Source organism: Bombus impatiens, unplaced genomic scaffold, assembly GCF_000188095.3.
Source record: "Bombus impatiens unplaced genomic scaffold, BIMP_2.2 scf_0109, whole genome shotgun sequence".
In the NCBI taxonomy this organism is placed as follows: Eukaryota; Metazoa; Arthropoda; class Insecta; order Hymenoptera; family Apidae; genus Bombus; species Bombus impatiens.
The window spans coordinates 241,270-258,342 of NT_176528.1; the positions used below are offsets into that span (position 1 = coordinate 241,270).

The 17,073-nt window shown below is 33.5% G+C and overlaps 1 protein-coding gene across 6 annotated transcripts in view; it reads right to left on the minus strand.

Moving 5' to 3' along the window:
* The window catches only part of LOC100744200, a 213,429-nt gene that overhangs the window by 164,350 nt on the left and 32,006 nt on the right, over positions 1 to 17,073 (minus strand). Inside the window, exon 1 of one of the 6 annotated variants that reach the window (XM_033318725.1) lies at positions 4,681 to 5,751. The exons of the other annotated variants lie outside the window; for them this stretch is intronic. Coding sequence (XP_033174616.1) covers positions 4,681 to 4,742 — 62 coding nt within the window. The 5' untranslated portion in view covers positions 4,743 to 5,751. Of the gene's footprint in view, positions 1 to 4,680; positions 5,752 to 17,073 lie in introns of those variants that run through there. 6 annotated transcript variants of the gene reach the window in all.

Genomic DNA, 17,073 nt, shown 5'->3' on the forward strand with positions numbered 1-17,073 from the left:
TTTCTTTTTAGGAATTTCGAAATGTCGTCGTACGATGTAATGAAAAGTTTCGATATATAAAACGAATTCAATATAACACGGATTCCAATTCATCGCGGTGATTTTACATTTATGTCGTCGATGAATAAGCCACAAACTTTCCGTAAAAATAATTTCCTAAAAAATAAAGAGAGTAGACTATTACATTGTTCTTCGTAAATAAGAGACGAGATGATCTAACTATCATGAAACATAATTTCTGCACCGATACAACTGCTTCATCCTAATTAATTATTTTTTAATTTTTATTTTATATTTTAATTAATTATTAAATAATTAGAATAAAACTGAAGCTTCAAACATATACGTTTTAATAATTGTATAATTTATTTGAAATAATTTGGGAAAATTGATTTTATTAAACACCTAAAAATCCCAAGTGTTCGTGAAACAGAAGAGGAAGCGTTAAACAAGGAAAGATGTTCACGCGTATAATCAATCGAACGACAACAAAAACAAAGAACGAGTTCCAAGCAACGCTCAGAATGAATGTTTCATACTCTCTTCTCTCGTTTAGATGTCGTTGTTCGAGTAACAGCATGTCGAGGATAATAAGGTCATAGCAATCTACCCCAACGCGTCCTTGCCTCTGCGCTTCCATCAGCGCAATAACGTCACATTTTTCTAGTTCACTGACCAACCTATCCACTCAAATCGGTCATATTACCGCGTATTATGGATGAAGAATTTACACGAAACTTTTCATCTCGTCACCTGCATACAAAGTTTCAACTGCGTGCGAAACTTTTTCAATTTCACTTGTACATAACTTTGTAACTGCAGCGAGAATAACAAATTTAATTGTTACCCGTAACTTATCAAATTTTCGTGAAGAACTAGTTCTTTCTTTCTAGATTCGTTAAACTATCGAGATTGCGATATTAGTGGGTATTATTATAATATATTATCTTCTGACAGTGAATAGGTGAAACGTTTTATTATGCATTTTATTTATTGTTATTATTTATTGCCATATTATAACACCAATTTTACCAGGCCCGGTCAATAACCGGTTTCGAAATTTAATTTAAGATTCTACGTTCCTTGTTGTTTCTTTTGTTCGTTTAACTTTATGTAAATTCTTATATTAACAAAAATTGAGAAATTGTTTGAGCAAATGATATTATGAAAAATTGAGAAATTGTTTTCGCAGATAATATAAGAATTTACATAAAGCTAGACGTACAAAAGAAATAACAAGGAATGTAGAATTTTAAATTAAATTTCGAAACCGGTCACTTGGCCAGGTCTGGTAAAATTAGTGTTATAACATTATGGTAATAAATAATAACAATAAATAAAGTGTAATAGGTAACTAATAAATAAACGTTTCACCTACTCACTGTCAGAAGATGTACTTTGCTTTGGATATCTACATATGTACCTTTACTTCTCTAAGTCCATAAAAACACAAATTTCCTCAGTTTAATAGAAATGTATCAGCGTAGGCTCCTTTCAGATTCTATACTTTACTAACACAGCAATAAAATCTGTATTAGTCTCGTTGGAATGAGTTAAAAATGTTTGAAAGTGGTACAAAATGAAAATAATATTTATTATCAATATTAACAAAGAAACTTCAAAAAAGCGTGATTCATTAAAAAATTATATACAATGAAATAACGTTATTATTATATTGCTATATTGGTATTTCGAAATTATATTTCAATTGTATTTTATCGTTGTTGTTTAAAAAAAAAAAAAGACACGCTTTATCAGCACTTAGATACGTCTCCTTTCAACAGATAACGTCTCCTTTAATCCCGATTTCAACCTGAATTTATGTGCGTCAGAAATTTTTTCACGGTCTACAATGCCATTGAGATTCCTGACGCGTAGCAACAGAACAAAGGAAGCGTCAGCACTGTATCAGAACTATCCTGTATCGTTCTCTGGTCATTTTCTCGAGAGTAGCATACCTTTTTACTGACGCTTTCTCTACTTCCGAGACTATAAAAATACAAGACGCTTCGCCTCGAAGAATGATTCTTATGCGATCGTGTGAGTATGCGAGTGGGTATCAATATGCATTAATCGTATATTGTGCAGCATTGAATGACGTTCGAATGTATCTCCACGAACCAATGCCAAATTAGTCGCATAGGCACGCACATCCAATATGCACGTGAGACTGAGAATACGTTAAACTGACGTCACAGGTCTGTAACTGGTAATTATTTTCCAAGTTACTTTAATATTTTAGATGAAAGGAGATGTCCATATTTTCTCACTCGAAGCCTCTAATAAATTAAGAAGACAGTGATACTTCGTCTCCGTGTTATTACGTTTTTCTTTTTCACGTAAACGTAGACACGCATTTCCATAATACCATTGACCATTAATTTTGAGAAATTTAATGCGGTTCACAGACGAAAAGGAATATACAATATCATCTCGATTAAGTAATTTATATTCGTTTCCTGAACAGCTATGTTTCCCACAGCTATAGCTATAATAGGTAGCTATAGCTAGCGACAACTATCAAATTTCATTCGAGTTACGTATTGTACGTATTCTTGATTTTCAATCATTTTTATAATTCTGGATCTAATCGTAAATGTATTAACGAGCCAAATGTCTGATTTGTCATCGGCTGTTTCTCGAAACAATGAACTTTGTATATTACGACCGAAGCAAAACAGAAATCTTCTTATTTGCTAGGAACTTGCGTAAAACATAATTATTATCGAAATCGTTAGCGTAGAATTGACTTCAAAGAATCATTTGCTTCTCCATCTTAATGAAATAATTCCACGGCTATTACGGCAGTTTCAACGTACGCGTTTCTGCAATTACGACCGTTAGTCAGATTATTGCTTCTCATCGACCATTGATACTCGAGTATGTGGAAATAAGAAAATAGAAACGAATTTATTCCTTTGCAACTGACACGTCGTATTTAAAAATGTAATTTATTTATAAGAGATTAAGAAAAACGATCAACTAATTGCGTTAATAAGAAAAATGTTCCAAATATCGGGTATCTTGTGCAAGAACTTAAGTCGTTAAATAATCGATGAAGTTTCTACCTGTTGAAATACGAAATACGAAGAAATATAAAATATGCGTTATTATCAAACTGATATATTCCTAGAATAATATCAAGCAATACACATAGGACCTCGTTATCATACTATTGTTTCATAATAGGCAGATATATCGTGCATGTATTAGTTTTCCACTATAAACAACATTTCTGTGAAATAAAGGACTATGATTAACCGAATTTAATGAAGCTGATGTATAATATGGTATCATTGTGATTTCCACGATCCTATTGAAATTCGTAAGCTCTTACGATATTATTACATATTTATTACAATTAATATAGTAAATTTTATACAATTAGGTAGAAATACAGTTTTCCTAGTATTTAATAACCAAACTTTGTCAGTACATTTTATGGACTAAATCGAGCGAGTAATAATAACAGTACAGAACAAAGAAAACAATGCTTTAGCCTGTAATTTCGCTCTATTGAATTTTTATGTGCCAAAAATTCGAAAGAAAAAAAGAAAGGAAAAAAATATACGTTATGAACTAATACAAACTAAATCAAAATGAGCTTTATGGGATAATATCAGTTCGTATCATGGGGTAATATCAGTTTTATCAGTTTCGTATCGAGAAGAACAGTGAACATTTTGCAATGGAATATTATCATGCTGATTGAAAATCTATTCTTATCTTATAACAGAGTTCCCACCATATTTCATATTTTTATGAGAACATTTTAATGGAGTTTTCAATGATCCGTGTTTATATAATATTTTTTGCTTAATTATATCCACGTAATATACTGACAGAGTTTGACCGTCAAATTCTGGGACACCCTGTATAATGGAATTAAGTAAATATGACACAGAATGACAATGTAAACAATTAGACTGATGTACATGTAGCTACTATACATAATTACATTCACATGAAACTAAATATCAAGCTTAATGCTTCAATAGATTAGGTTATCTTTCAGCTGTGTAAGCTTGTGTTAAAATTTGTAATTTAAAAACAAATGTCTCTAGACACGATAAATGTCTTTAAATTGCTAATAAATAAGAAGCCACATAAATGACTGAATTTATGAATTCCTACATATGCAGACATTATTATGCATTGAATACTACAAAATTATGGATTAAGCACTTAAGCATGTAATGTAAATACACTTTATAAAGAATAAATATAAAACTTAATATGTACGTGTACATTTAATTACGTATACAATTTTTTCACAGAAAAATTTGATATTTCAAACTTAAACATTTTTATCAATGCATCTGTAACGTATCCATTTCAAAGTCCAAGAACGGAAAATGTTTAATCTTTGGAAGATAATATCTTCATATTTTGTTCAACAAATAAACTCCACTTCCGTCTTAAGTGTTAGTGTATTTACATAATGAAGCAGCTTGTAAAAGTTGAAGTTAAATAAACAAAAAGCCTGCATTTTTATCTCAAAAAGGAGAAAACGAGTTCTTGTATATACCTCAGTCCGAAGTTTCGTTACAAAGTCAAAACATCGAGTATCAATCTCGTAAAACCTTCGAATCTCACGATATACGTATATGTATTTACCGAAACCGGTTTCTAACGACTGAAATAATGAGAAAAAGAGGGAGAGAAGTTGAGAGAACATACCGAACAGGGTTATCGCCAACGAACTGCGACTTCTCGGTGTGAAACGGCGTTCCAAACGTCATAACCGCACAAGTAGGTAATCTAGGTTGCTGTCGATTTTTAGGGTTCTTGCCGGTCTTCTGCCGATTTTCGTTATCGGCCGAGTTCTGACGACCGCCAAAGAGTTCGGCTAGTCAGCTGATCGCGCGATGTTTCATTGCTTCGCTCACTGTACGCATTATCGCTGGAATTTTTCTGCGATCTGTCCTCCCTTTTACTTGCCTCTCGGCTGTTACGCCGCGAAGAATTCGACGTTTAAATTGTACGACTTTAGGAACTCTGTAGACTGTAGAGTGTGTAGAGTTTGATGTTCAACTTTCCCAGACGCGTCGTAACTTGTTCACCGTTCTGGTTAGCGTCGTTCAACGAGTCCCGACAGGCACTAAATTCTACGTGTCTTCCTGTCGACTATCCCGACACAACAGGTCGCTCTACGTGCTCTCGTGCACCGTTCTTGTCACGATCACTCTGTATCGTTCCTCGGCTTATTACAAATATGTTTGATACTTTGGACGCGTCTCCGCTACGATATACTTTGAAAATCTCGAAGGAAATTACAGCGTTTGATGTTGACAGGGTACGACAAGCGAAGATCGATCGCAGAGATGAAAAACGCGAGAGACAGAAGTCACGAAATTTCGCACAGTCTGCTAGTGTCACAAGTAACGGTATTCAGGCGCGGCCAGTAAACACAAATCACGCACGGAAATTCAACGAAGCGACGACACTGATTGGATGGAGCAAGTGCAACGACCTGTCACTTACTCTTTTGCTCTTTTTCGCTGGTATCCACACGGCTCGAAACGCGTTAGTCGCGTGTCCGATTATTCAAATGTTTTTCGTGCTAAATTACACGAAAACATTCACAGCGGCAACGAACAGTATTCGAGCATCGGTCGCGAATGCAACGAATGTGCGAGTGTATGTGAGAAGCACGAGTAACCCGACGAAAGCCGATTAGGGCCGAGTCGAACCGAATATAACGAACCGACTCCTGCCACATCTAGCATCCGACTGGCTCGGAGGAAAGCTGGTCGCGACGTGGGGATTGTGGGGAACATCACCGCCCCCTTTCGTCCCTTGCCTCGGCGCCAGGGGACGCGCCATCGCACTACATAGGACATGTCACTATCCTCGTCCTCAACCCTCTGCAACAACGTGCCACCATCGATATCGGACGTATTTCAAAGACGCATCAAGTAGCTCCTTTCCAGTTTGTTCGCATTTCTCCTGTCCTCTCGAATCCCTTTCGCCTTTCCCGTCTCGTCGAGCGTAAATACGACTCACGTCACAGGAAATTATACGATCATGATTTTCGTCACTTTTTCAGCTGCCTCGCGTCACCTACACGACGTCAGCTGTTATTATTTTTATTTCTACCGGAAATATTATATCGATTGTATTATATCGTTATATGTATCGATGTTATATTATGTTATGTTATGTCTGGTATTATTTGGCGTCGGTTTCCTACAAGAGAGCTACGTTTTAAGAAATTATCAGATTTCAAATACTTATATAGGATTAATTTCAAAAACGAGGTATTATAACGCACATATCATACAATTAATGGTTGAACGAACTTTCTATTCTAAATCGATGTTTTTAAAAATGTACCTTTCTTAGCAATGTCGTTTTTTCAACAAACTATATGTTTGACATAAAATCGCCTTTCCTTATAGCCAAACGGTAGCCAGCTATGTCAAATACTATTTTCTCGCAGGAAATAAAAATTTGTTACATCTATTTGAATTAATAATAGTGAAATTCCTCGAGTTAAATTCATGTCCTTACCGGGGTTGAGCAACTAGAAATAAAGGCGATATGACAATTTGACATAATGAATCACTTCAACTCTCTTAGTATTTTTATTTTAGAAATGACACAGGGAGAGCAGTTCTATTGTGCGTTAATATATATATATATAGACTGTGACGATTGAATAATTAAATATGTTTATTTTCATGCAATATACATGCCACTATTTTTACATATATATATATACGTATAATATAATCATAAAAGATTATAAAATCTTATGAGACCCTGTTATAAAAATAATGGCATGTATATTGCATGAAAATAAACATATTTAATTATTCAATCATCACTATCTTCCGTGTTTTATATAATTATAGTGGTGATAGCTAATTAAACGTGGCAAAAGTTATTAATAGCACGTTGCACGGAGACGTGTACATCTACGTACACACGTAGCAACAAGATCGGTTTAAAGTCACGCAAAATCGTCACGGTGCACGGTAATTTCAAGTATCACTGTACGTGGACATTCTCGTGAGGAATCGTCGAAAATAATCTAGTTTTCCACCTAGATATCATCAAAGGTAAACGGACGCGTGAATGAGGTGATTTACAGGTGCGAAATAAAAATAGGACGTACTGCGTGAGATATAGAGATTTTAAAACGCTTGGAGCTTGTCTCGAGTTCTTTTAAGCTGTGGTATCGCCTGCGGCGCCCTTTTTTCTCGCCTGTTATCGTGTCTCGTAGCTTTTGTTACTTTTTCAAAGACGGTACGATGTGCGTTATTCAGGAAATGGCAATAAAAGGAGCGCATTGATTTCGATAGAATGGGTGCGCGGTGTCTATCTGGAAACGAAACAAGGACGCGATAGAGCCAGCTAGAAAAAGTTCTAATACGGCGCAGCTGACGTTGGCCTTTATTTGGCCAACCTTACAAAGTCTTGTCACGGTTCTAAGTATGATAATAGGAAAAACGTGGTTCTCTTAGCGCCCTTTGTCTAATCATCCGAGCAGTCGAACTCGCGCTCGTGTAATTTTTTCTCCTCCAGCGACAAGAACTCGGTATGCGTTTTATTAGATTTTGTACGTCAATAAGAACGTGCAGTGGCTGGTGAAATTTATTTTTATGAATGATGTATTAGAAATATGTTGAAAATTTGTATGAATATATAACGTTACACGAAACATTTTGAATTTCATTAACACTGTAACGGGCAGTGGTTGTAATGCGGATTTTCATCCGTTTATGGAATATTTTGAAGACAAAAATGCACATGATATATGAAAATCCATAAAACGAAATATAATACTCATTACAGTTTCCAACAGACCGAACGAATTTCAATTTGTTCCATTTCTCTAATTGTGCCCATGAAAACATAATATTAGTATCTGTAATTCTATTGGTAAAATTCAAAAATGTAGGTATAGTTTATATTTATTATTATTTCTTATTATATACAATTTATTTTGTGCAAACATATATATAACAAAAAATTTGCTTTACACGAATGTAGACATAATTAAGATTGTTTACTTGAAATTAACTTAAAATGAGTTAACAGCAAGATTATAATCCAACTAAGACTATATAAGAATACAAAAAATTAGAACGTAAACGAGATTACGTAGACTGTAGCAACTGCATAAGATGATTTTTCTAGACACATTAGACCATATGGGTGTATCTTAAACTCTTGATGTTAACGACGATAGTTAATTGTAGAGAAAATTACAGACTGCACGGTTCTTCGAAAAAGTAGGGCATCGTCAATTTACGGCATAAGACGTTACCTTTTGTACGCAAATAAAAGTAGATCTCTTCAGTCGCGTTTCTTAAGTTTAAATAAAATCTCCGGAGTATTAAAGCCGAAGTCGGCGTGTTCATTTGCTCCGCTCTATTTCATTATTAAATCCTTCGGTGTAATACGAGAGAATATTTACATTCATGGTACAAGCGTCGAGCCAGCTTCGATCGAAAACACGATTTAGTTGCTTAACCTTTTCGAAAAATACGAGCTATATTTAAAAAAAGGGAAGGGGGATAAACGTTAGGACGACAGTTTTAAAATCGAGTAAAGTTTTCAACGCGTAGATGCTGTGTCAGAGATGGAATGGTTAAAAATGAGAAAATGTCATTGACGTTGAGAAACTTATTGATGACGCAGTTTGCATCTCGTATCAAACGTCCCACGTCAGATCGTTAGTCCCAACGTGCGACGTAATTCCACTGAGCCTGACCTACCACGAGATAGGCAGATATTTCTAAAACCAATGAATGAACGATCGATAAGGTGGGCTGACGGGTTGAAAGATCCAGTGATTCCGAAAATTGCTAAAGGAAGAAAGTTAAATCAAGCTGGAACGGTAAGCTGGTCTCATCCTTTTTTATTAAACCTATGGAACATGTATAAACCGCACCTAACGATTCGAAATTCGATATATGTAGCAGCTTTAAAATTTAAAGTCAGCCAATTTTTCTTGTTACTTTCTGGTATTTGATAATATATTCTTGCAGCTTTCGTTCTATGCAGCTTCGTAGGATGAAAACAAGACTGTAATTGAATAAATTAAATTTTGGTAAATGCTGGTACAAGTAAGGAACTGTTGATGAAGAAAGATAAAGTGAGACTCTTAAACGTCGTTAAAATAAAAGCTACATCGTTTAACGTCCTATCGCTACGGAATTCCCTTTATTTTTGCGATAAAGAAACAGAATCGATTGAAGCCTTTTACTTTAATCTGAAATTAGAAGTTAAAAATCCAATGAATATGTCCATATAAAATAGAACGATATAGCAACAGTTAGACAAAATTTTCAAAATGTAATTTTCAAAATGTAACGTGACGTTATAGAAAACTGAAGATAAAGTAAAAGTATCAGTTTTTTTTTTGACGAAGATTATAACGATAGTATTCCCGTAAAATATGAAAATTCCAAGAAACGCGAGATTAATGAAAGTTCCTTTCTTTGAATTCCATCAACTAAACCACGTTATTTTCATATGATATCCAAATAAAAGTGTATTTAAAGCTGTGAGCTTCATTATCGTAGGATTTACGTATTAAAAAATCTTTTATTATTGATATTACATCAAAAATGTTCTCTGGAATATTACCAAGCTTAAAAACAATACATTGATGTATATGGAAGATATGGAAGATTATTACCACATTTAGCAACGATATTTGAAATTTGTTTCGCGCAAGAACGTGTAATATATAATTCATGATTAATCGGATTCACGAAATCGATGATCAGAATCCTATTTCATTTTCCTTTGCGACACGTAACGCTAAATATACCATCGATCGTAATCGGATTCATACGATCAAATGAATCAGTTTCTTTTTTTCACATCTGATTCAACATAATACTCTTTTCTGTTAAGAGAAGAAGAAAATTTATATACAAGTTTCGAGAATTATGTAAAAAGAATCGAGACACCGATGAATCGACAACTATAGTAGAATTTCAAGTAGAATGCCTAAAAATAAACCAGAAATTCATCGTTCGTAACACGCCTACTTGGAAATCTCACCGACCACCCACCCTCTATCTATTTTATTAATTTTCCATTCCCTGTTTTCCCGGTTTAACGCGAAAGCAGATAAGAGCCAAGGACTATAAAAGTGTCTCGTTCAAAATCAAAGTCCTCTGATATTTTCTGAATATATGTATAGAATATGTATGTATATGTGTATAGTATTTGCTGTTGAATTGGCAGGCCGTATTTCTCTGCGGCATGTTATCGAAAGTAAAACAGCGTGTAAATTCACGGAAATATGTATGTATCGTAAATTCTCTTATGCCGTAAGTAAAAGTTGTATTATTACTGCGTATATTGTAGTTTAAAAGTTGCAGTATTTTTATTAGACGTTTCTTCAATTTGCATCAATCATGAACACGTGTTTTGCATCTAAGGTACATTCAAACGATCAATACTGTTGCCAATATTTACGTATTTATTTAGGAGTTTAGCTTAAGGTGTTTCCAGTGACCATAAAGTCACCAACGGCTACCAAACAAAATGAAAAGAAAAAAGAAACATAATTTTTAATTACTTGCTTGAAACATTGAATAATCATTTATATATAATAATCTATAATAAAAATAATAATATATAATAATTTATATATTATAATAATCATTTCAAATAAAACATTTCGGTTTTGACATTAAAATATGCTACATGGTAATGACGATGTTGGCGATCCAATCAGAACAACATCAAAATCCAACGAGAACTCAGCACGTGATTGTTTTGTTATTAAATGTTCATGGGTTAGTCCACAATGTGATAATCCGGGTAAGGGTAGCTTTATTTTTTCTGGTTTGTGTTGGAACCTTCGATTCTTATGGTCTTGTCAATATTATTGTCAACATTGAAGGATGTCAACATTGTCGTACGCAAGAGATCCTCTAGCCGATCAATGGGTCGAGTTTAAACCAAGCTCATTTAAACACTTTAAAGCGTGTTTATTTTTATTCTCGTATTAATTTTAATAACTCATTTTAATATTCAGGTGGAGCCAACAGACGCAGAGACAGCGTCGTCTGTGGACGTACCTTATCTGATAAGTTCAGAACAACACGTTTGTATTGTTAACACGTCTAAGAAAATAATAATCAATTTAGGTAACAAATAAAAAGGTAAACTTGACTGAAATTGGAAACGAATTGCAGAACCTTTGTCTTGAGGTAAATACATTGAAGGCGAAGGCTGATGAAATTGACATTATGGTCAAAACTTGCCAACATAAATAAAAACATTAGATTTTTACAAAAAGAAAAGCGTTAAAAGTAAGCGTCAGAATATGGGACGCGATGGCAATGTGGTTATAACGTAGCTGGCTACAAACATGTCAGGACTCTGGTTCGAATCCTCGGCTGTGTGTTGTAATTCTGTCTCCAATTTTTCAGGATGGCTCTTGCTTGCTTACTTGAACAAAGCTCAGCTTGGGATGAGAGGAGGAAAAAAGAGGGGAGAAGGAGAACCAATCGTAGACCAAAAAAAAACGACGGTTGCCAAGTGAAAAAAGTGAGAAAATCCCCGAAACAAAAACATGTGAAAGGGAGGGGAAAAACGTGTAGTATACTTTGTCGCGTAGGATTTTCTCCAAATCGTCCTGTGGATCCTTCATAATACGAAGCTTGAAAAATTGAGTATAAAAATTTGTATTCGCGATGATATTCTACATAAAAAATAATGACAATATTTGTGTATATTGTCAGTACAATATCAAAAATCTTGAATATTGACAATAACATTGATCGTTTAAACAGGGCGAATATGAGAAAGTTATTATATTTCATTTGCGATGCAAATAATAACGTTTTTATATTTCCTGCGCATGATTTACTTTGATTAATTGTAAGCAATGAAGCAGCAAAAATGGAACATGAAAGTATTTATATATAAAATATCATGAGATTTATTAATGACAATAATTTTATTGGTAAAATAAACATTATTTCAAAATTGATATCATCTGTACATCTTTATTCATTAAACATTTATTCGTTTTTCTTATCCGTTACGTTCCATTGCTTGTATTCCTATTTATTTAATTTGTATAATTGTTATTCACCTCCAGTTGAACTTGTATCATCATTCGAAAATGCTTCTACAATAACAAAGTAATATACAGTGTCTAACAGTAATTTCTAATTTCACTGATAATTACAATGAATATTTATTTAAGTCTTTCAAAGAGACAACTTAATAAACGTTTATCCAAAATGTTTATCAGATATAGAAGAGAACACTTTTCCCAAACAATTCCAATTTTCTCTGTTACCTATCTTATCAAGTTGATTCAAATTTTCAGTTCAATGAATGGCAAATTGAATGGCAGAGGACGATAAACAAACAGTCACTTTGTACAAGGGCTCGCAGGATACTATAAACAGCTACTATTTGTTTCGCTAATCTTCGTACAATTTGAAACAGTCACGTCGAAAATAACTTTCGCTCTTCGCGCTGTAAATCATATCGCGGCGCGAGATTTAGAAAATAAATTCCGCTGGCAATCGCGCTAAGAAAACAAATTGTAGCCTTTGTTTCGCGAAAGTTCGTGTAACATTGCGTGCAAACATAGCGCAATCTTCTCAGTCGTGCGTAACAACAGAGCTTTTAAAAGCATCGTGAAATATCCTCGTACTTTATGTTCTACTTCCCTTGATACGTACGGCGTTAATCAACGAACGATCAATGAGTTGCAAATGCCGATAGAAAGCGTACTACCTGCGAGCCAAAAGCAAACAGAAATAAAGCGCGATACAATCCTTGCGACGTATAAAATGGCCCTGTAAAAGGCAAGGGAGCGCGCGTGCCGTCACACGAAAACTTGTCAGATCCTTCGAATGGAACTCGTGGGTGTTAAAACCTTCGATCGAGCTTGCTGACCGAGATGTTACAAGGACGCTGTTCCGCAGCTGCAGCTGCAGACTAGCCATGCATATAAAGATGCAAACGTGGAAGGAAGTAGCGCGAGCGTGCATTAAGATAATTATTCAGCGCCGTTGGGAAAATGCTGTAAAGCCGATTGTCTTCGTGCACACCCTTGGCTATTTTAATTAAGTTTCTCGGCCAATTAAGCCGTAATTTTTTACGCAGCAAGATTTCCAAATAGCTGTGCCGAATAAACGTTCATTGTTCATCATCGAGAATATTTTTGTGCCGACGTTATGGATAATTGTTTGGATACCAGTAATGGTAACGGGATTCGTTAAAGCAATTTCGAGCATATCGTGAGTAAAAAATTTCATAATCATGGTATGATTCGTCATGGTAATTTTTAGCATGTCTTAAATAAAAAGTTTCACAATGATAATAAGATTCGTTGAAGTAATCTTGAGCACATCGTACATAAGGAATCTCGTAATGTCGTTATGATACGTTAAAGTACATTGTATTGGGTTGGATTTTGTCAAAACCACCTAATGGCAAAATCCGCATTCACTTACTTGCCAATCCAATAAATAAGAAATTTCTCTGCATTAGATATGCAGAATGGACCACCTAAATAGAGTCGTCGTAAATTTAATCATTCTAGATTTTCAGATTTTATATCCTTATTTATCGTTACATGAAAGCTTCCTAAGCCAAAGTTGGGCTATTTCGGAAAACGCATGTCATAGTGGAAAGAATCTTTCTCAAGGTGCTAAATTTATCATATACCAGTCGATACGCTTTTTATTCTCTGTAAAAGTATTAAGACGACGTCGCAAAATATTATCTTAAGAAATGTTTTTTCTGCCGTTATTTGTCTCAGTCTTTGTCTTTAAAAGGTTTTTATACGACAATGAATAAGATAGATATTTAAACGATGCCATTTAGCTGCTCCGCGCTGTATAAAGAATTCAATAAATTGAATATATATAGATTTGTGGAATTTAATTGTAATTTAATCTATTCGACGTAATATTTCTAATGGCAATTTGAACATGAATATCGATTTCAACTCGATGAAAATTCGTATTTCAGAATACTTCAACTCTGTTAACGAACGTAAAGGAATTAATTTTTCAATTAATTTTCAATTAATTAATTACACTAAATCCTTCTCATAAATTAAGAGATATTAGAATACAATATTTTCTACTTTATAGTACTTTTGCAATTATCGGGCTTTTATCTGGTACTTTTCTTTATCGAGTACTAAATCTATAGCAAATACTCTAAGGAATATCAATCGATATCGGGATTCTTGTTAGGATTCTTATTATTCCGAGCACGTAAAACGAACAAAACCCGTAAAAGCAATTTCTTCAAACTTCTGCATCGATTAAGCAACTGTAAAAAATTAAAATCATCACTGTCTATGAAAATATTCGAACATTTACAACGAAAATGTTAAAATAAAATATCAATATGTATTAAGATTATGTGTACGTGTGTGTACATGAACTAGAAAAATTTAGTGTATATGAATAATGACATTTTTAGGTACGTCAAACAGAACTGTGCCATGCATTACGATTTATTTGACGTCATATAATGCTGAAAGAGAAAGCAGTAAATAAATAACGATATTTATTTAATTTAAAAATATGAAATTTATTATTAATACAAAAAGAATTATTGATACATTCGACTGTCAGCAATTAATTAGTAGAAAGAATAATGTAAGAGATATTGGTACATGAATTTATTATCGATACTTTTTCAATTAATCATCCTCCTCCTTTCACTTTAATAATCTCCTACGCACAGTACCTTCTCCTTTTCGTATTATATTAATTAATGTCTTGCTGACAGTTGATTGAGTATCGTCTTACTTGGATAATATTTCAGATTCTGAACTTTGGTTATTTTTAACATAATATTTTCTAGTCGTTCTTTTACTTCAACCTCTAATTCAGGCGAGTTCACTTATTTTCTACTTATTTGGTAATTTACTTGGTTGGAAGTTTGAAGTTGTTCGAAGACATGTTTTGTAATAACCATTTCCTACTATCCTCTTTATTATTTTTTACAGAATTCAACTTCATCTTCCTAAATTTTCTTTCAAAATATGCAAATAAACATTTTAGTCTGTTGATTTAATCGGTTCTCAAATATGAAGTTGATGAAATATGAAATATGAAGTTTGAAGTTGTTTGAAGACATGTTTTGTAATAACCATTTCCTACTATCCTCTTTATTATTTTTTACAGAATTTAACTTCTTCTTTCTAAATTTTCTATCAAAATATGCAAATAAACAATTTAGTCTGTTGATTTAATCGGTTCTCAAATATGAAGTTGATGAAATATGAAATATGAAGTTTGAAGTTGTTTGAAGACATGTTTTGTAATAACCATTTCCTACTATCCTCTTTATTATTTTTTACAGAATTCAACTTCTTCTTTCTAAATTTTCTATCAAAATATGCAAATAAACATTTTAGTCTGTTGATTTAATCGGTTCTCAAATATGAAGTTGATGAAATATGAAATATGAAGTTTGAAGTTGTTTGAAGACATGTTTTGTAATAACCATTTCCTACTATCCTCTTTATTATTTTTTACAGAATTCAACTTCTTCTTTCTAAATTTTCTTTCAAAATATGCAAATAAACATTTTAGTCTGTTGATTTAATCGGTTCTCAAATATTCCACAGCCGCAAATTATAACGCTGTTTCCTCCATGCTTATACACATATTGGCGTATAACAGTATTCCAAAATCTGTTATTCTTGATAGTGTACATTATCTAGCAAACTTGATACACTTGTTCTTTAGTCGCGTTAATAAAGGATTTGTTTCCTGACTATAGGGTCATCTGTAATCCACATCGCGAATCGTTTGAAAAGGCTTTCATATTATAATCAACTTCAATCGTTTCTACCAATCACGGGACACTTGTTCGAGTATTACGCTTTAGTGTTCATAAAATATCATGGTTACGATACGAGTTTTATTTTTGTAGTCGTTCCGAATATTTTTGGTGTTCAATGGAACCGGTTTCGCTATTTCTTAACAACAAACTGCGGACGAATTTTGCGCCGTTCGCACGATTTTTCTGAGCGATTGACCGTCTTTTCTCGATTTTACAATTTTATGAAAGATTATAATCGCGACTTGTACAAAATAGTTTCACGTTTTTCTTGCGTATTTACAAATGAAAAAATAGTTTGTACAAGTGAAAATAAGTTGCAAATAACTTGTACATACATATTCACCACTACAGTACTTTGGGTGTTCCTGAAGATGTTGCTTGAAGAATTTTAAACACTATACCGGGACGTTACATTATTCTGTTTCTTTAATTTAATTGTTGACAAACGAATGTAAATCATTCTAATTTACACAAATAGAAATTATTTATATTTCTTCTGTAATAATTTAATTAATAATTCCATAATAATCCAATCAATAATCCAAAATAATTTTCAAATTACCAAAATGACCACCTTGTGAAAGATTTTCAAATATTTATACCCAAACCTAAGCCAGATTCCTAACAAATAATAAAGTAATTTAGATCGAAAACAGGCTTTGTCTTTCTCCATGTCCAACTATCGAAGCTGCTCGTTCTACCGACTTCGTTGAGTTGCCAGTTCAAAGAGTCAAGTTCTTCATAAACAGAAAATATCATTTTAATAAAATGATCTTATCGCGAACTCTGAAATATCAGTCACTCGAAACTGTTTTTCCAATAGTTCGATGAAAAACCGATATTACTTTCTCATCGAGCCAACGTATCGTATTTACAATTCTCCGTGTAAAAACTGATATTGTTCAGTTGATGTTGGTTCAAATTGATCTTTCTGCAGGGCCGGCGTGACCTTTTACAGGACCGACGTGACCTCTTACAGGGCCGACGTGACCTTTTACAGGGCCGAGTTTAAAAATTTTGAGGGGCCTGAATACGCATTGAAATCCTACAATTAAATTTTACAACGAGAAATTATTTATTTACAAATGCTGTTGCATATTATATATTTTTATAAGCAGTTTTTTAAACAAATCCAAAGTAGAAAATCTGTAATCATGTATGACTTTTGCAAAAAACTATTGATGTAGTTTAATTTCTCAAAAAACGCCTGGATTTTTTTTATTTAAAGTAGCTTCCAGGATATGAGCACTTTACGGAGTTACACTG